The sequence below is a fragment of the Gobio gobio genome (genome assembly GCF_949357685.1).
Source record: "Gobio gobio genome assembly, chromosome: 18".
In the NCBI taxonomy this organism is placed as follows: Eukaryota; Metazoa; Chordata; class Actinopteri; order Cypriniformes; family Gobionidae; genus Gobio; species Gobio gobio.
In genome coordinates, this window is record NC_137111.1 from 4254495 (window position 1) to 4275986 (window position 21492).

The following is a 21492-nucleotide window of genomic DNA, read 5'->3' on the forward strand; positions in this document are numbered from 1 at the left end:
CACATTATTTTGCCACAAGAGGGAGAGAGAAGATGCTCATCTGTGAAGGACGGGAGCGGAGCTGCACACACGAGCGCGCGCGCGACACAGATGCGGCAGGAAACCTCACGCGCGAGCGACAATGACACGCGTCTCTCAACTCTTACAAGTCGGTAAGTTTTTTGCACAACATCAGATGAGAACACCTCGTCACTAGGTCACATTTATACTAAACATATAAAACACGAGGTGACAGCACAAATAATGTCGGATAAGTGGTAGATATTTACTGAACGTCTGAAATATGTCATTATTGATGTCTATTATTGTTATTCTACTTTATGCATTGATTACAACCTTGTGCTAATGAAATTAAGCAAACGGCCAGAAGACAGAATTATTGATTTTTCATTCCAAGAAATCAAACAATAATTGTGAGCACAGTTGCATTGCATAATAATACCTCTTCGTGGTTATTATAAAGCTCATGCAGCAGACATGATGAAAAAATCCAGTTCCATGTAATGTAGATTGCATTGTTCTATTTATTACTATGAGGTTATAATGTGTTATGACTGGGATTGCAATTTTTTATGAAAATATATAAAGCTTTACATGTATCATAAGTAAATGCACGTTTAATACAAGCAGAATCTTTTTAAAATCTTTTTGCCTTTTGGAAGGCAAAACGATTAATAATGTAAAATTATTTTAGTGAAATCATGTCTACTTTGAAATAAGCATCATACTTTAATAATCAAACATATAATGTACAGTCAAACTCTGCCCTTCAAACCGTTTGAAAAACCAATGAGAGGTTTTAGTAACACTTAAAGCCTTTATGCATTATGAAGGGATTCATAATGTACATTGTAATGCATTATATCACTCCATAAATAATTGTAACCAAAAATGCGTTGATATTTGCACATTCTTTGCTACATCTGAAATCGGTTGTGTGTCGTGTTTTATACTTTATAAAGGTGTAATAATATATTATAACAATTAGACCATACAATGCATTATACGGCACATTACAAGGCATAATTAATGCATTAAAAATACTTTATAAGGCATTATACGTAAAGGTTTAAGTAGTTTTCATAATTGCATATTTTACAATCTAACTGCTTTTGCTTTGTAAAGATGCATCGTTTTCTTACAGCTTTGTTGTTTCAGACGTCTGGAGGCTGTTCAGTTCAAACTAAACATGTTTTCACATTCATCCACTCTTTTCATGAAGTTATTGTACAGACACATCACAGAATGCACAATATTTAACAGCAGGAGGACATATCGCAGTATCTAATAATCCCCTCAAGTTAATGAAAATGTGTTCATTATTTAAAGGAAGAGTTTATCCCAAAATGAAACTCTGAACTCTTCTTCAAACACAAAAGGCGATATTTTGAATAATTCTCTGGTTGCTCTTTTCCATGCAATTATAGTGAAAGGAAATTAAGCTTTAAAGTTTCTTAAAAGCTGTATTGCAAGTCATTTGAAATTGAGCTGTCATTTTATTTCTGTACTCACAACAACAACAAAACATTGTGCTTTTCAACCCATTCTCACTTCCAAGGCGTCAAAATCCGAAGCGTGGTCAAGTGCTGTCCGCGTCACAACGAAGACGCTAAAGTCACCCCTAGGCGTCACTATATCGACACGCTGGTGCTCCGTTCATTTCAGTTGTTTACTTAATGCGTCAGATCAAGACGCATTTTATTCTTCGCATTTGTAAAAGCAGACATGATTTTATTAATATTTTATTAATATTTAAAGGTTACTTTTATACTTTGGAGCAACTAACCCCACTCCTACCCTAAACCTACCCACTTCTAAACAATATAAAACACATAACAGGCAAATACAAGTACAGTCACAGGTATTTATTGCAAAAACTGACCAAAAACAGTATAGAGGTATTAACTCATGTTGCATTCCAAGTCTTCTGAAGTCACACGATATCTTCATGTGAAGAACAGAGTTGATCTTAAAGTTTTAATCGCTGAAATGATGATGAACGCGCTCATTCAAATCTCATTCAAATAATTGACACGACTCTTTAGCATGACGCGATCGGTCACAAGACACACGAGAGCCAATGACATTTCACTATGAAAACTGACGTACTGGGCAGCAATATTTGAAATTGAATGTGTTCATGATCTTCTGCGGAAAGTCTGATCGCGTTTGGGGATTGACACACATCAATCGTTTGGCCTCAGAACACTTATATTATTAGAATATTTGGACTTTTTGAATAAGTTATGCATGCAGTCGCATCTGCCTGTTATATCTGTGTTTTATATCATATAACACACAAATGGGTAGGTTTAGGGATGGAATGGGGTTGGGTTACGTGTTAAAACGTGTCTAGAGAGCGTAAATAAAATTATGCTGGCTGATTAAACTGAGAATCACACTCCAACACGTCATAATGACAAAATCATAACCCAATATATGATCTGTGTCTGTGTATGACGCCAAAGGTCAATCATTTAAATGAATGGAGCACTCAGCGCGTCGATATGTTGACGCCTAGGGGTGCCTTAAGCGTCTTTAATGTGACGCGGAAAGCACTTGACCATGCTTCGGATTTTGACGCCTTGGGAGTGAGAACGGGTTGTGCTTTTGTAAAATAAAGAAAACAAACAGGGTGCGCTTTCTGCCGTCTCAGTCTCTGTGAACTTCTTTCTGAAATGCGTCACAAAATAATGAACTGAAACTCAGCGAATACTTGCCACACAGACATGAGAGATATATCTATCCATAGTTTTCAGTCACGTGACTGTCGCGGAGCCTTGGAGGGCAAAACCGCCATAGAACTCCATAGAACGGCAGCACAAGCCTGTCAAATTTCCATATTAAAACAAAAATATGTGAAAAAGATGCACGTTTTGGGCACTTATGATCCATATACAGCACCTGCTGCAGTATTTCAATCCCTGAAAACATCGTAAATGCTTAACGGGAAAAACACTATAGGGTGAGCTGCACCAATAAGGATTAAATTAAGCAAAGTTTAAAGGATTTGTTGAAATGGGTTTTATTTTAAATCGAGTTGTTGCATCACTTCATTTTAAACACAGATTAATTACGCAGTAAACCGTTATAGAGCTGATCAAGCCGCAGACGGAGGTGAACTGAAGACAGGCTAAATAATCCTTAGTGAACCCACCCTTAAAGTGCTGTGATGGACTAAAACAGTGATATTAAAAGATCAAATTCAGTTTACACCTTTTTGATGATGCATACTATATATAGGTGAGTAGACGAGGCAAGAGTATGAACGCAACGTGTTTTCTTTATAATGGGTTTCGATGGGGAAAACACCTAACGAGAAACCTCGTGTTGCACTAATATTCTGTGTTCGTCTGCTTTCCTGTACAAAGTATGCAACATCAATAAGGTGTATATTGAATTTGGTATTTTAATATCACTGTCTTACCGCATTAATACTGACTACAAACCTGGTAAAAATGACTAGCGGGCAATGGAGGAGAGCCTTGTTTTGCCCTCCAGGTGGGCGTTCCTATAAGCGTGTGACGACACGTGAAAACTATGGATAGAAAGCTTGAAGTGTCTACTCAGATAGAAGTGATATTGTTTAGCACAGTATATTCCAGTTTGAATGAAATACCATCAGTGTTTGGTTGACTGTGTTTATGTTTTTCTGTTTCATGTGCGGCTGCTTTCTCCGACTGAAAATGAAATCTGAAACACTTCAAAAGACAAGAACAAGCCTGGATCATGACCGCTGACTGCTAGAACAACTCTCCGACACGAGAAACCCCACACGAATTACAAGAGCTCCCTCGTTTTCCTGCCATGGAGGACACAAACATCTCTCACGTGGCAGCCGTGTACGTGAACCCTCACAGTCAGGTGCCCGTTCTTGACGTCCATGACTCTTACACAGACTTCTACGACATGGACTATGGCGTTCCTGCAGACGAGATGCCCGACACCACGCAGGGATTGGCCTACTTCGTGGCCACCATCGTCATCGGAGCGGTCCTTGTCTGTATTATGTTGGTGTGCGGCTTCGGCAATTTCCTGTTCATCGCCACTCTGGCCCGATACAAAAAACTCAGGAACCTCACCAACCTGCTGATCGCTAACCTGGCCATCTCCGACTTCATCGTGGCCGTGGTTTGCTGCCCTTTCTTAGTGGATTACTACGTGGTCAAACAGCTCTCGTGGGACCATGGGAAAGTGATGTGTGCCTCCGTCAACTACCTCAGGACTGTGTCTCTGTATGTGTCCACCAATGCCTTACTGGCCATCGCTGTGGACAGGTTGGTGTGATTTAGATATCGTATCGTCCCTCAATCCCGTCACAGTACGTCATATTTAGTGGGTGAAATATTCTTGAGATTCATGCATTATGTATTGAGGCTCCTGAACAAAAAAAATACACAAACACTGCTCATATAGAAAGCTGTGAGAAAATATTTCATAATCTGCAACAAAAGCATTCCAGTTATTCAGTAGGATTTAAGGAGTTAATAATCTGCCATGCATTAAAAAGGCAATAAGGGTCCAGCGTAAAAGAAGAGAGAATGATGCATTATTTACAGTATAGCAATAATCACTATAAACAATACTTCTGGCAATTAATATAATTGATTAGTTTAACTGTAAGCTGTTTAAGTATGTACGCTTGTTCCCGCCACGATAATTCTGACTTTATATCTGTCACAGTCATGTTCAGTTTGTTTTGGTTTTCACTCGTCACATGTGTTCCTTTGTTCTATTTTCCCGCCACAATCTGTCACCATGGACCCTAACCCCGATCATCACAGCTGTTCATCGTTTTAATTAATCATCTGTGTATTTAATGCTGCGTTCCAGACAACCCGTAACCCATGTTTTTCCAAACTTCTACCCGTGAAAGTGCACTGGAACGGCAGTCAAACCCGTGACTTCCCACCCGTGAACTCGTACTAGATCGATGTACTCTGATGTCACAAAGCCCGCGAAACAACAATGGCAGCCTGTCACATGTCTGTCTTGTCCTGTGCAGCACATGTGGTGGGTTTGTTATGTTTTAGTGTGATGTCATGTCTCTGGTCCCTTGTCACCCTGTCCTTCTTGTTAGTCTGATTATTGGTTAATTTGCCCCACCTGCTCTCCCTTATTTCCTGCCTGATTTGTCACCCTTTATTATCCCATTGTGTCTTTAGTCCTGTGTTGGTGTGTTCTCCTGTTCCCCATGCTCCTCGTCCTTGTTCCTGGTTTGTGTCTGTATTATGTTTGATTTTTCCCCCTTGTGGGTTTTGTTTTGTGTTTTATTATTATTTTGTTAAATAAACACCTTTTCTTCTTTCATTTGAGTCCTCGCCCTTTTCCGCATAACGTTCGTGACAGAACACACCAGCCATATGAGGACTCAGCAGAAGTGGTCCGGTGGTCCCGAGTCCGGTGATCCCAGTTCCGGTGGTCCCGAGTCCGGTGATCCCAGTTCCGGTGGTCCCGAGTCTGGTGGTCCCGAGTCCGGTGATCCCAGTTCCGGTGATCCCAAGTCTGGTGATTCCAGTTCCGGTGGTCCCGAGTCCGGTGGTCCCAGTTCCGGTGGTCCCGAGTCTGGTGATTCCAGTTCCGGTAGTCCCGAGTCTGGTGGTCCCAAGTCCGGTGATCCCAGTTCCGGTGATCCCAGTTCCGGTGGTCCCGAGTCTGGTGGTCCCGAGTCCGGTGATCCCAGTTCCGGTGGTCCCGAGTCTGGTGGTCCCGAGTCCGGTGGTCCCAGTTCCGGTGGTCCCGAGTCTGGTGATTCCAGTTCCGGTGGTCCCGAGTCTGGTGATTCCAGTTCCGGTGGTCCCGAGTCTGGTGATTCCAGTTCGGTGGTCCCGAGTCTGGTGGTCCCGAGTCCGGTGATCCCAGTTCTGGTGGTCCCAAGTCTGGTGATTCCAGTCCCGGTGGTCCCAGTTCTGGTGGTCCCAGTTCCGGTGGTCCCAGTTCCGGTGGTCCCGAGTCCTGACACGGCCTGGAGGGCTGTGCTGGGGTTTTTCGTGGCGGCAGTCCTACGCGCCTGGGAGGAGCACCGGGCCTCCTCTGGAGATTCGGGGACTGTTACTGGACAACCTTGGAGGAGTGTCCAGAGTCTCCCAAGGTTATTGCCTTGCCGTGGCTAGCCGGCCCGCCAAGTCCGGAGAGGGCTCCGTCCCGCCCGCCAAGTCCAGAGAGGGCTCCGTCGCGCCCGCCGAGTCCGGAGAGGGCTCCGTCCCGCACGCCGAGTTTGGAGAGGGCTCCGTCCCGCCCGCCAAGTCCGGAGAGGGCTCCGTCCTGCCCGCCGAGTTTGGAGAGGGCTCCGTCCTGCCCGCCGAGTTTGGAGAGGGCTCCGTCCTGCCCGCCGAGTTTGGAGAGGGCTCCGTCCTGCCCGCCGAGTTTGGAGAGGGCTCCGTCCCGCCCGCCGAGTCCGGAGAGGGCTCCGTCCCGCACGCCGAGTTTGGAGAGGGCTCCGTCCTGCCCGCCGAGTTTGGAGAGGGCTCCGTCCCGCCCGCCGAGTCCGGAGAGGGCTCCGTCCCGCCCGCCGAGTCCGGAGAGGGCTCCGTCCTGCCCGCCGAGTTTGGAGAGGGCTCCGTCCCGCCCGCCGAGTCCGGAGAGGGCTCCGTCCCGCACGCCGAGTCCAGAGAGGGCTCCGTCCTGCCCGCGAGTTTGGAGAGGGCTCCGTCCTGCCCGCCGAGTTTGGAGAGGGCTCCGTCCTGCCCGCCGAGTTTGGAGAGGGCTCCGTCCTGCCCGCCGAGTTTGGAGAGGGCTCCGTCCTGCCCGCCGAGTTTGGAGAGGGCTCCGTCCTGCCCGCCGAGTTTGGAGAGGGCTCCGTCCCGCCCGCCGAGTCCGGAGAGGGCTCCGTCCCGCACGCCGAGTCCAGAGAGGGCTCCGTCCCGCCCGCCGAGTTTGGAGAGGGCTCCGTCCTGCCCGCCGAGTTTGGAGAGGGCTCCGTCCTGCCCGCCGAGTTTGGAGAGGGCTCCGTCCCGCCCGCCGAGTTTGGAGAGGGCTCCGTCATGCCCGCCGAGTTTGGAGAGGGCTCCGTCCCGCCCATCGAGTTTGGAGAGGGCTCCGTCCCGCCCGCCGAGTTTGGAGAGGGCTCCGTCATGCCCGCCGAGTTTGGAGAGGGCTCCGTCCCGCCCGCCGAGTTTGGAGAGGGCTCCGTCCCGCCCGCCGAGTTTGGAGAGGGCTCCGTCATGCCCGCCGAGTTTGGAGAGGGCTCCGTCCCGCCCGCCGAGTTTGGAGAGGGCTCCGTCATGCCCGCCGAGTTTGGAGAGGGCTCCGTCCCGCCCGCCGAGTTTGGAGAGGGCTCCGTCCTGCCCGCCGAGTTTGGAGAGGGCTCCGTCCCGCCCGCCGAGTTTGGAGAGGGCTCCGTCCCGCCCGCCGAGTTTGGAGAGGGCTCCGTCATGCCCGCCGAGTTTGGAGAGGGCTCCGTCCCGCCCGCCGAGTTTGGAGAGGGCTCCGTCCTGCCCGCCGAGTTTGGAGAGGGCTCCGTCCTGCCCGCCGAGTTTGGAGAGGGCTCCGTCCTGCCCGCCGAGTCCAGAGAGGGCTCCGTCCCGCCCGCCGAGTCCAGAGAGGGCTCCGTCCCGCCCGCCAAGAATGTGTCATATGGAAAATAAGTTTTCATACAGTAATATTGGTGAAAGGAAAAATTATTGGTGAACTTTAATACTCTTGGATCTACTGTTACTTGGCAGACATGGTGACTATGAATTATTGTTGTAAAAATAATAATAATAAAATCTGTTGTCTAGTGTTAAAATAAATGAATAAAACAACAGCATACTGTACGCTTACAACAACATAAACATGAGTACACAGTGATGTAAATAAAATTTTTAGATGAACTTTCTATGAAGCCTGTATTTATAAAGCATTATAATGGTATTCTTAATGCGTTATAATGTATGCATAATGCATTATATAAAACATAATATTCATAACAACAGTTATAACACACAATGAACACATCATACAATTTTAAGTTACAGTGGATTATAGTTCCCATAGTTATAATGTATTATAATCTCATATCTTTGAGTATCTTACTACATCTTACTGTAATAATTCATAATGTGGTCATAATATTTTTTGTGTTTTTTTTGTCTGCTTCAAGTAAAGTAACATGAGTTATAACTGTTGTTAAGATTATTCATAAGGAGATATGAAGTTATACAGAATTATGCATACATTATAATGCCTTCAGAATACCATGCATTTAAATAAAGGCTTCATAGAAAGTGTTACCGAAAGCATGTTTACTAGTTTCAAACACGTCTCATCCATTCAGAATATTAAGTCTGAACCCTGTTTTATTAAATAAATAAAACGCGACCCATTAAAAATTTAGAGACAGTGCTAATGGTGACATCTGGAAGACTGTTTGGAATATTTCAGTAAAAATGTGAGTGAATCCCACGGGCAAGAAATTGTTTAAAATGCTGTCTGTATGCAGGTATTAACATCCTTTTACAGTGGATGTATAAAAGATGGCTCGAGGAAACAATAATTATGTGTCCCTTACAAAAGCTGCGTGTCCCTCCTAACAGCTCGAAATGGAATAAAGCATGGGAACATTGACAATACTAATGATCCGTTTTTTCTTAAATCAGAGTGAATCAAGATGACATTTGGCTCCTGTACTATTTCTACAGCATAAATAGCTTTTGAAGTTTCCCCTGACACTTTCTCTAAATAAATCATTTTATACCGTTAAATTATGACAGGACAGAGTTTGTTTGAACACATCACAGAGATTTTTAATTATGATAAAAGCCACATGAAAGCCACTTGTGATTAAATATGACTTGCTGTTTGACTTGTCTGTAATGACAGTCCATAATTAAGCAAAATTCAATTATGAATGGCTTACAAGTTTCTGATCTACTGGTAGAAATAGAAGGTAATGTACTAGATGAGCATTTCCTGAAGGATTGTGTTAAAGTCAGCATGAAAGGGAAGTTGTGCCGGTCTTTTCTTCTCCATTGTGCCGTATTTCCGAGTGAAACGCTTATCAAACAAGAACAAATGTAGGGCGGGGCTTGATTTTGTCTGTGGGGAATTGATTGGATGGTTGTGGTTTGCTATTGGTGGATCTCATGTGAGTGACAGGTGGCCCCGTCCTCGTCATCAGAGAAGAGATGTCACTATTATTCTGATTCAAAATGACCAGGAACATGAATTTAAAAACATAATGATGTGCACAGATCAGTCATTTATTATAAACATTGCAGTATTAAAAATAATTGTCTACTTTGATTTCATGGTGACTCCAAAGTGTTAGAGAGCTTTAGGTTTTCACACAAGACTCAACACAGTCGTTCTGCAGTGTAAAGTTGGCAATAATATTACAATATTTTCCAGAAAGACTTGATCATTCACAATTCAGTATGAAAAAAGGATAGTTCGCTCAAGAATGAAAATAATGCCCACAAGCTATAGCATATCACTGACATTGTTATGCAAATGCATAATTATGCAAATTCATAGAAAAAGGAGGCAAAGCTGCATGATTAATCATTAAAATATTGCAATCTCATTTCAAACACCCACATAATCTTATTCCTCAATGACAGTGATTCGCCTCTATGTCTCTTAAACCTTTGATTAATCTCAGAGAACATTCAGATCTGTGTTCTGATCCAGAGAGAGCCGCTGTCATGTACAGATATGAAACCGCTTCACACACAGTCTTTACAACCACACAGGATCATCATTTCAGTTTTACAATCATTCAGATCATCACAGAAGAACTGGATAAAAGTTTATATATAAACACTGATGTCTACGGTAGAGATCAAAATAGAGCAAATCACCTTTTGAAAGTAACATGACACTTCAAATAAAGATCGCATCAGTTGCATCGTTACACCAGTAGATGGAGACAAGAGACTGTAAAAATGTCATTGAATCATTCATTCAAGAGAGTCCTTTAAAGAGCACCTATCATGGAATTTTGAAATTTACCTTTCATGTAGTGTGTAACATAGATCTAAGTGAACAAAAACATCCTGCAAAGTTTGAAATATGACAGTGCACCGTATATATAGTTATTTTCTTTCAAAAGTAAGAGTCGACTCTGAGTCATTTTTAAGAATCGTTAGAAGACCGAAGCTTTTTCTCTGACTAGATGACGTCAAGTTATTTGAATACGATGCGCCCACTTATTGCGCTCCAAGACGCCAGTGAAAATTAGAAAACATCATGGCGACGAGACGCTGTGTTCTGAAGTGCGACTCAAAAGCAAACTTTTTTCATCTGCCCAAGGATGAGCATTTGAAGACTAAGTGGCTTCAAGACAAACCATACATCGTCGCGATTGTGTGTTTATTAGTCTTCAAATGTCTCTTATTTGCATGTTTCGCGATCTCAGGAAGCTTTTATTATGGACTTCTATTATGGCACATGGTTCTTCTTCGTCTGTCTGTATCATATATGGACTACATGTGCACAGAGCGCCCTCCGGCTGCCAGGATGAATTGAAAACAACACATAAGAGACTCAATCGCTCATGATTAGGCTACATCTGCGCATTTTGAGGAAGTATTGAATAAAAAATACTCCTCTGTTTAGAAATTTGACACAGACATATGAGAATCTATCAATATTTCTCCTCATCTGCACACTTTTGAACTAAAAGCCCTGAGGGATGTTGATTTGTCGCGAGTCTTCGTGAGGAGAATAGAGGAGTTTTTTTATGAATGAGATCAGCTGAGGCTCATATTACAATCAAACGGTACCGACGCGGTTTTCATATTCATAACTCCTGACACATATTAACAAATTACTGTCACTATAAGACTTTGATGGGCGCTCCGTTTCCGAAAATATCTGCACAGACTATACCAATCACAACTGACTGGGTCATCGGACCAATCACCGCAGATTAGCGTCACGTAAAGGCGGGGTTTTGAAAAGTGAATCACTAAAGGAATCATTTGAGAATCGCTGTCAAAACAGGTCAAAATAAATGCATATTATAAGAAAACTAAAGTCTTTTTTGTCATTGCATGCATGCAAAACTGTTGTTGGGGACTTCTAAAACAATATTTGGAACATTTTAAATGCCATAATAGGTGCTCTTTAAAAATGCTGATTCATCCAGGCTGTGTTCGAAATCGCCCCCTATACCCTTAAATAGGGCACTATTTGAGTGAACATCCATTTGTAGTGGTGTAGCGTTTTTGAGTGCACTCGCTGGAGAATATGCTTGTCCGATGCACCGCAGACCGATCGGCATATGACAGCAAAGTCCCGCGAGAGCGTTTCGAGAGCAAACGAGAAACAACTCCTTATGCTTTTGAATCGCTCTCACTCTCAACCAGACTGTGCACTCTCAGCGCACTGTGAGAGTCGCGGTCTGAATGAATTAACTTACCGCTGTCCGATTCGCCCCATGTACCCTCATTCTCCATTACTCCACTACTCCAAAAACGAGCCAACAAGCTTAAAGTTAACCCTATAGCTCTTTACTTGTGTGGCACTGAACTTACTTGGAAAGGGTAATGAATAATAAAGTAACTCATAAGCATTTAATTTAAAAACAAAGACTTTTTATGTACAAATTTTATAGTATAAAATATATATAGTATAGTATATATTTTATACTATACAGTAGGCTACTATTTATACTATTTTGCATGGGCGTCAGAAGCAAAAAAATGTGGGTGGGTCCATTCACAGAACATTTTTACTTTAAGTACAAATATAGCGGCTTGTTTACTAAACGTCTGGTTGAGGCAGACAAAACTACGGAAAACTCAAAATCTTCTGTAGCAACAATAGTGTAGGGGTAAGATGCATGGTGTCAAGTTTTGACGCAAATCAACCCGCGGTACGAATCTGCCTTTTGGCGAACTCGCTCTGATCCTTTTCCCCATCACATGTCAGATCGGAAAGGCATTTATTTTCAATGAAAATTAAGAAAATATTAGAAAAGTGAAAATAAAGTTTCTAACGCGTTTAATCAGTGTTTATAAGGGTATGTAAACGAGTGAGTGGGTCCATTATTGGTCTTAAAAAGTGTGTGGGTCGATGCTATCTCCTGGCGAAACGCGGGAATTCATCTGAAAATCACTGATTCATCCAGTAATGAAACAAGTCTTTATGAGGGAGTCATTGAATCATTCACTCAAGAGATTTGTTCAAAAACACTGATTCATCCAGTAATGAAACAAGTGAAGTCTTTATGAGGGAGTCATTGAATCATTCACTCAAGAGATTTGTTCAAAAACACTGATTCATCCAGTAATGAAACAAGTGAAGTCTTTATGAGGGAGTCATTGAATCATTCACTCAAGAGATTTGTTCAAAAACACTGATTTATCCAGTAATGAAACAAGTGAAGTCTTTACGAGTGAGTCATTGAATCATTCACTCAAGAGATTTGTTCAAAAACACTGATTTATCGAGTAATGAAACAAGTGAAGTCTTTATGAGTGAGTGATTGAATCATTCTCTCAAGAGATTTGTTCAAAAACACTGATTCATCCAGTAATGAAACAAGTGAAGTCTTTATGAGGGAGTCATTGAATCATTCACTCAAGAGATTTGTTCAAAATCACTGATTTATCCAGTAATGAAACAAGTGAAGTCTTTACGAGTGAGTCATTGAATCATTCACTCAATAGATTTGTTCAAAAACACTCATTCATCCAGTAATGAAACAAATGAAGTCTTTATGAGGGAGTCATTTAATCATTCACTCAAGAGATTTGTTCAAAAACATTGATTCATCCAGTAATGAAACAATTGAAGTCTTTATGAGTGAGTGATTGAATCATTTACTCAAGAGATTTGTTCAAAAACACTGATTCATCCAGTAATGAAACAAGTGAAGTCTTTATGAGGGAGTCATTGAATCATTCACTCAAGAGATTTGTTCAAAATCACTGATTTATCCAGTAATGAAACAAGTGAAGTCTTTACGAGTGAGTCATTGAATCATTCACTCAAGAGATTTGTTCAAAAACACTGATTCATCCAGTAATGAAACAAGTGAAGTCTTTATGAGTGAGTCATTGAATCATTCACTCAAGAGATTTGTTCAAAAACACTGATTCATCCAGTAATGAAACAAGTGAAGTCTTTACGAGTGAGTCATTGAATCATTCACTCAAGAGATTTGTTCAAAATCACTGATTCATCCAGTAATGAAACAAGTGAAGTCTTTACGAGTGAGTCATTGAATCATTCACTCAAGAGATTTGTTCAAAATCACTGATTCATCCAGTAATGAAACAAGTGAAGTCTTTATGAGTGAGTGATTGAATCATTTACTCAAGAGATTTGTTCAAAAACACTGATTCATCCAGTAATGAAACAAGTGAAGTCTTTACGAGTGAGTCATTGAATCATTCACTCAAGAGATTTGTTCAAAAACACTGATTCATCCAGTAATGAAAAAAATGAAGTCTTTATGAGGGAGTCATTGAATCATTCACTCAAGAGATTTGTTCAAAAACATTGATTCATTCAGTAATGAAACAATTGAAGTCTTTATGAGTGAGTGATTGAATCATTTACTCAAGAGATATGTTCAAAAACACTGATTCATCCAGTAATGAAACAAGTGAAGTCTTTATGAGGGAGTCATTGAATCATTCACTCAAGAGATTTGTTCAAAATCACTGATTTATCCAGTAAAGAAACAAGTGAAGTCTTTACGAGTGAGTCATTGAATCATTCACTCAAGAGATTTGTTCAAAAACACTGATTCATCCAGTAATGAAACAAGTGAAGTCTTTATGAGTGAGTCATTGAATCATTCACTCAAGAGATTTGTTCAAAATCACTGATTCATCCAGTAATGAAACAAGTGAAGTCTTTACGAGTGAGTCATTGATTCATTCACTCAAGAGATTTGTTCAAAAACACTGATTCATCCAGTAATGAAACAAGTGAAGTCTTTATGAGTGAGTCATTGAATCTTTCACTCAAGAGATTTGTTCAAAAACACTGATTCATCCAGTAATGAAACAAGTGAAGTCTTTACGAGTGAGTCATTGAATCATTCACTCAAGAGATTTGTTCAAAATCACTGATTCATCCAGTAATGAAACAAGTGAAGTATTTACGAGTGAGTCATTGAATCATTCACTCAAGAGATTTGTTCAAAAAGACTGATTCATCCAGTAATGAAACAAGTGAAGTCTTTATGAGTGAGTGATTGAATCATTTACTCAAGAGATTTGTTCAAAAACACTGATTCATCCAGTAATGAAACAAGTGAAGTCTTTATGAGGGAGTCATTGAATCATTCACTCAAGAGATTTGTTCAAAATCACTGATTTATCCAGTAATGAAACAAGTGAAGTCTTTATGAGTGAGTCATTCAATCATTCACTCAAGAGATTTGTTCAAAAACACTGATTCACCCAGTAATGAAACAAGTGAAGTCTTTATGAGTGAGTCATTGAATCATTCACTCAAGAGATTTGTTCAAAAACACTGATTCATCCAGTAATGAAACAAGTGAAGTCTTTACGAGTGAGTCATTGAATCATTCACTCAAGAGATTTGTTCAAAATCACTGATTCATCCAGTAATGAAACAAGTGAAGTATTTACGAGTGAGCCATTGAATCATTCACTCAAGAGATTTGTTCAAAAACACTGATTCATCCAGTAATGAAACAAGTGAAGTCTTTATGAGTGAGTGATTGAATCATTTACTCAAGAGATTTGTTCAAAAACACTGATTCATCCAGTAATGAAACAAGTGAAGTCTTTATGAGGGAGTCATTGAATCATTCACTCAAGAGATTTGTTCAAAATCACTGATTTATCCAGTAATGAAACAAGTGAAGTCTTTACGAGTGAGTCATTGAATCATTCACTCAAGAGATTTGTTCAAAAACACTGATTCATCCAGTAATGAAACAAGTGAAGTCTTTATGAGTGAGTCATTGAATCATTCACTCAAGAGATTTGTTCAAAATCACTGATTCATCCAGTAATGAAACAAGTGAAGTCTTTACGAGTGAGTCATTGAATCATTCACTCAAGAGATTTGTTCAAAAACACTGATTCATCCAGTAATGAAACAAGTGAAGTCTTTATGAGTGAGTCATTGAATCATTCACTCAAGAGATTTGTTTAAAAACACTGATTCATCCAGTAATGAAACAAGTGAAGTCTTTACGAGTGAGTCATTGAATCATTCACTCAAGAGATTTGTTCAAAATCACTGATTCATCCAGTAATGAAACAAGTGAAGTCTTTACGAGTGAGTCATTGAATCATTCACTCAAGAGATTTGTTCAAAAACACTGATTCATCCAGTAATGAAACAAGTGAAGTCTTTATGAGTGAGTCATTGAATCATTCACTCAAGAGATTTGTTCAAAATCACTGATTCATCCAGTAATGAAACAAGTGAAGTCTTTACGAGTGAGTCATTGAATCATTCACTCAAGAGATTTGTTCAAAAACACTGATTCATCCAGTAATGAAACAAGTGAAGTCTTTATGAGTGAGTCATTGAATCATTCACTCAAGAGATTTGTTCAAAATCACTGATTCATCCAGTAATGAAACAAGTGAAGTCTTTACGAGTGAATCATTGAATCATTCACTCAAGAGATTTTTTCAAAAATACTGATTCATCCAGTAATGAAACAAGTGAAGTCTTTATGAGTGATTCATTGAATCATTCACTCAAGAGATTTGTTCAAAAACACTGATTCATCCAGTAATGAAACAAGTGAAGTCTTTACGAGTGAGTCATTGAATCATTCACTCAAGAGATTTGTTCAAAATCACTGATTCATCCAGTAATGAAACAAGTGAAGTCTTTACCAGTGAGTCATTGAATCATTCACTCAAGAGATTTGTTCAAAAACACTGATTCATCCAGTAATGAAACAAGTGAAGTCTTTATGAGTGAGTCATTGAATCATTCACTCAAGAGATTTGTTCAAAAACACTGATTCATCCAGTAATAAAACACGTGAGTCATTGAATCATTCATTCAAGAGATTCATTCAAAAACACTGATTCATCCAGTGATGAAACAAGTGAAGTCTTTATGAGTGAGTCATTGAATCGTTCGTTTTCCCTGTAGAGTGCGACTGGAAGTTGACCATGATCCTCTCTGTCGTGTTTAGGTATATGGCCATCGTTCATCCCTTGAGGCCCAGAATGAAGCTCCAGACGGCATACTGTCTCATCACTGGGGTGTGGATCGTCCCAGTGCTCATTTCCATACCGTCTGCATACTTCGCGTCTGCGACCAAAGTCCCCAACGGGGCCAACCGCAGCAAAACCTTCTGTGCCCAGATCTGGACGGTGGACCAGCAGCTGTACTACCGCTCGTATTTCCTGTTCATCTTCGCCGTGGAGTTCGTGGGGCCGGTGCTCACCATGGCCCTGTGCTACCTGCGCATCTCCCGCGAGCTCTGGTTCAAGAGCGTGCCGGGTTTCCAGACGGAGCAGATCCGCAAACGCCTGCGCTGCCGGAGAAAGACGGTCATGGTGCTCATCGGCATTCTCACGGCGTACATCCTCTGCTGGGCTCCCTACTACGGCTACACCATCCTGCGGGATTTCCACCCCACGCTCATCTCCCGCGAGCGCAACTCCCTGGTGGCGTTCTACATCATCGAGTGCATCGCCATGAGCAACAGCATGATCAACACCTTCTGCTTCGTCAGTGTGAAGAACAACACCGTCAAATACTTCAAGCGGATCGTTCTCCTGCGCTGGAAATCTACCTACACCTCCAGGAAGACCGTGGAGGAGACGGACACCAATCCCAACCTCACCGAATGTAAGAAGGGAGCCGAACTGAGCGGTTTTCACGTCACTCATATCACAGACGATTAAACAGGACTGGTGATGTTATACTGATGTTATGTTCTGGTGGGGGTTTTTTTCATGTGAAATGTGCCATTTTCATTCTTCGTATGTGTAAACGATCATTTCAGTAAATTAACTGCTCAGCCCATAAAGCATTGTGAATGACAATGGTAAAAAATATAAAATACTGACGTATAGTTATTAATCACAAGTATTGAACAACATATTGTTTGCTTTTTGGATACACTCTTGCCTACTTTATATATAATGCATTATTAAAGTATGTTAATTATGCACATTATCATGCATTGTATGAATAATTGTAACCACAATTATAATACATTATAATTCTTATCACCTTTAGAAAGTGTAATGCATTAAAGGTCCCATGGCATGAAATTTTCATTTTATGAGGTTTTTCCACATTAAAGGGTTAGTTCATCCAAAAATGAAAATTCTGTCATTAATTCCTCACCCTCATGTCGTTCGACACCCGTAAGACCTCCGTTCATCTTCAGACACAAATTAAGATATTTTAGTGTAAAGCTGATGCTGAGAAAGGCTTCAGATAGGCCTCCATTGGCATTCAGTACATTCACACTCACAAGACCCATAAAAGGCACTTAAAACGTCATTACAAAGTCCATCTCACCACAGTGACTCTACAATAATTTTACGATGCGACGACAATAGTTTTTGTGCGCAAAAAAAATCAAAATAACACCTTTATCCAACTTGTTCTTGTCTTCCGTGTGTGCCTCCACGATGTATGCGCGAGAATATGACGTAGATCCGGCGTTCGGGAATCCATGAAATGCTCACTTAAGCCGCATTTTGAGAACTACGCCGAGACCTAAAGCACGATCAATGTAGAATTCAACAGCTGAGATACGCGCGTCTTCCTCTGCTTGTAAACAAATCCCTTCTGGGTCATGTGTCCGAACGCCGGATCTCCGTCATATTCTCACGCATGCGTCGTGGAGGCACACACGGAAGACAAGAACAAGCTGGATAAAGGCGTTATTTTGATTTTTTTTTGCGCACAAAAACTATTGTCGTCGCATCGTAAAATTATTGTAGAGCCACTGTGGTGAGATGGACTTTGTAACGACGTTTTAAGTGCCTTTTATGGGTCTTGTGAGTGTAAATGTACTGAATGCCAATGGAGGCCTATCTGAAGCCTTTCTCAGCATCAGATTTCAACAAAAATATCTTCATTTGTGTTCCGAATATGAACGGAGGTCTTACGGGTGTCGAACGACATGAGGGTGAGTAATTAATGACAGAATTTTCATTTTTGTGTTAACTAACCCTTTAATATGAGTTCCCCTAGCCTGAATATTGTCCCCAAGTGGCTAGAAATTTTGATCGGTGTAAACCGAGTTCTGGCTGTCTTTCTCTGCCTTTGAGAAAATGACAGCCCAGACCAGCTGATCTTGAATTTTCCTGTTATGACATCATAACAGGAACGGTTACCTCCCTTTCCTCCGCTCAGAGAATTTGGCACGCCCATGCGAGCGCCATATTTGTTTGTCCTCGAGAGATCATGGCTTGTGAACAAGTGAATGCTGGCAGTTTCTCAGTGTTTGGATGTACAAATGAAAACAGAAGTCTTTTTTCAGTTCCTTCTGATCTGTGATCAGTGATTTCTGATGTGTAGCTAATTATTCAAGTTCACAGAGAACTTTATTTTTCGTGCACATGCTGCGGCTTCTCTCTCTCTCGACAGAACGTCGGCGTGACTGGGACTCGTGTTTATTCAGAACTCTCAGATGCAAACACAATAAACTCGCGCTAACAGCGCTCTCACAATAACAATATAACTTTGTTAGCAATCTCTCCGTCTTTGGTCCATTGATGTCCGGTTTGCAAACAAATCGTTCTGTTGAACCGGTTCTTTTTAGTGAACCAGTTCACCAAATCGGACTGAATCGTTCTAAACGGTTCGCGTCTCGAGTCAGCGCTGATCCATCATTTACTAAAGTTACTAACTTTCTGACATGAGTGTCAGTCCCTCCGACTAGAAATAAACTAATAACCTGAAGTATATGATACTAACTACAACAGTTCACTGAACTGAGATGTGCTGACAGAACTGATGAGAAGTGAACTCAGGTCCATCCGTCTCTCTGGCACAGCCATGTGCCTCATAGACCTCGTTAAACCACGCCCCCTCCGCTCATTTCAAATGAAAAGATGTCAGCCAATCACAACAGTGGGCGTTTTTACTGAAGTCTCACAGCAGACACGCCTCTTGAAACAGAGCATTCAGCCACAGGGAAAACATCAGGATAGAAAAAATGGCTTTTATTTCTAAATTATGACATTTTATGATGTAAAAATCATACTAACAATATAAGTACACCTCAGAATACATTATAAAATAAAATAAAAAATCCATGCCATAGGACCTTTAAAGCACATGATACACAACCTGCAATCTGCAAACATTACAATGCATTTTAACTTTGGTTACAATTATTTATGAATTTTTTTTTAAATCACTCAAAGGGTTCATATGATATTGTTAAAAATCAATTTCTCATTGGAGAAAACGAGTGGGATTTATACTTCCAGAAGTGAAAAAGCCCCTAGATCTAATCTTTTTCAGCAGTATTTCTATGAATACAATTATGGCCTCATTGAACCGCTTATGTATTATAGATTATTTGAAAATGATTAGCAAGGTCCTTTTTCTGTAGATGTTTTATATTCAGAAGAGAATAATTGTTCCTTAGTTCTGGAAATGTGGACGTTTGCTGTCTTTTGTGTTGTTAATACAGTGTCTGCATGCATTCTAGCCAAATAAAGCTGAAGAACCAAGTGTCCTGAGTCCTATGATTTTATAGTCATAATTCACAAAGCAATATCGATCAGTTTTTAGTGGTAATGTCGGGACATAACCTGTGAGTTATATTTCTCTTTGCTCTGTAAAGTCTGTATTTATCTAAACAGTTCATACATCATTTACAGATTGTGTCGATACAAAATATGAATAGTTTATTATTGACTTGGAATATAATAGGGAATTTTTATGAACAACTGTATCAAGTGTCTTTAACTTGAATCATTTGATACAATGCATAATTGTTTTTACGTTGTACTTGTTTTAACGTGTCCTAACCGTACCCACGTCCACCACAACAGCAGGTTTGCAAAACAAAATCAACAAAATAAGCACACTGTGACACAATTATCTAAGTAGTTAAAGACACCTAATATAAAGTGGTACCAAAAAGGGTGTCTCTACAATGCAGTACAATCACTTATTCTCTTGACAATGAAGTCAAACCTTCTAAACTGTGGCACCATTTACCCCTCATGTAGCTCCAAACTCAGCTTTTTCTCTTTTGAAACATGAAAAGACGCATTATAAAAATGTCGAAGATACTTTTTCCCATTCAATAAAAAGCATGCCGATCAGTAGCTGTCATGTTCTGCTGCAATTGTGTTACTTAAAAATACAATGTTGAGTCATTTGAGTACTGATTCCCTTCCATACAAAAGGAACACTTTTCTCCTACACTAGCCGTTCATTGGGTCTTTGGGTTTCCATGTTTTATGTGGACCTTTCATAGGCATAAGGGTTTTTATACTGTTCAAACTGTATATTCTCTCCCCTACCCCTAAACCTACTCAATCACACAAAAACTTCCTGCATTTTTATATTAAAAAAACATCTCTTCGTATGATTTATAAGCTGTTTTCCTTATGAGGACCAAAACATTTGCAAAAAAGGATATTGGATGTTGCCATCTTTGTGGCGACATTTTGACCTCATAACATAAGGTTTACCAGGGACCCGTTTCAGAAAGGAGGTTAACTGAAATCTCTGAGTATGTTAACCCTGAAATAAGGGAAACTCTGGGTTTTCTGTTTCAGAATGGGAGGTATGTCAAACACGAGAAAGCAGGGTAAGTCAAGCCCGTTTCTAAAAGAGAGGTAACTTATACTCTGAGTCAGTAACCAGGGTAACTTACTCTGTGAACCTAACCTGGTCAGGAGCAGGTTTTCTTTGGTAAACCCAGAGTTTCTTTCAGTCTCCTCCCCTTTTTAAAGCACCAGCAGTGTTTAAATAGTTTATTCATTCATTCAAATGCCACAAATGCTTTTCTTACTGAGTATTTTGGTCATATTTCAAGTACAAATATCCAAAAATTATAAATTTAATCTAAATCTAAAGTAAGCAAAGTTTATTTAAAGCAAATTAAATGATCTGCCACCTGACAAAAATACAAAGTAAGAAAAGCATTTTTTGCAGTGCAGGAACATTCCTTCATTGCTCATCTTTCATCATGAGGACACTGTCAAAGTGACAAAAATGGCTTGTCCTTTTATACAGGATCCTGACGGTCACTTGATGAACCTCTAGAAGTATCCCTAATAATTAGAATTTCCTTTAGGATTTCCAGTGGTTGGACGCATTGATGACACTCATATTCCCATCATCACACTTTCTGAAAACGGATTATTGTATGCTGCCAGATGGTAGTCCGAGATATATGCCATAACCACCACCACCAGCTGTTAAATACATTTATTTACAGTTTTATGGTCATCTTTATTTCCTACAAATGCTTTATTCTTTTTCCTGTTGGATGTTAATATTCTTCCTCCATCTCCTCTTCATCTGTCAGTGGTGCTGGTGTTTGGCTGGCCTGAGTAGAAGTCAAATGTTAATGTCATTCTCCTGATTAATAAATGTAACCGGTGGGATCAGAGAACATTT

General features: G+C 40.8%; 1 protein-coding gene across 1 annotated transcript; it reads left to right on the forward strand.

Moving 5' to 3' along the window:
* On the forward strand, nt 1-19584 carry prokr1b (prokineticin receptor 1b). Its single transcript, XM_079843705.1, has 4 exons — nt 1-152; nt 3711-4277; nt 16073-17130; nt 19183-19584. The coding sequence occupies exons 2-3, from the start codon at nt 3808-3810 to the stop codon at nt 16788-16790; spliced, it is 1188 nt and encodes a 395-aa protein (XP_079699831.1). The 5' UTR covers nt 1-152; nt 3711-3807; the 3' UTR covers nt 16791-17130; nt 19183-19584.
* Nucleotides 19585-21492: the final 1908 nt, after the last annotated feature.

Coding starts and splice junctions, on each gene's coding strand:
- prokr1b (XM_079843705.1), top strand. CDS start 3,808: ATGGAGGACACAAACATCTCTCACGTGGCAGCCGTGTACGTGAACCCT. Junction 4,278..16,072: donor CTGGCCATCGCTGTGGACAG/GTTGGTGTGATT, acceptor TGTCGTGTTTAG/GTATATGGCCATCGTTCATC.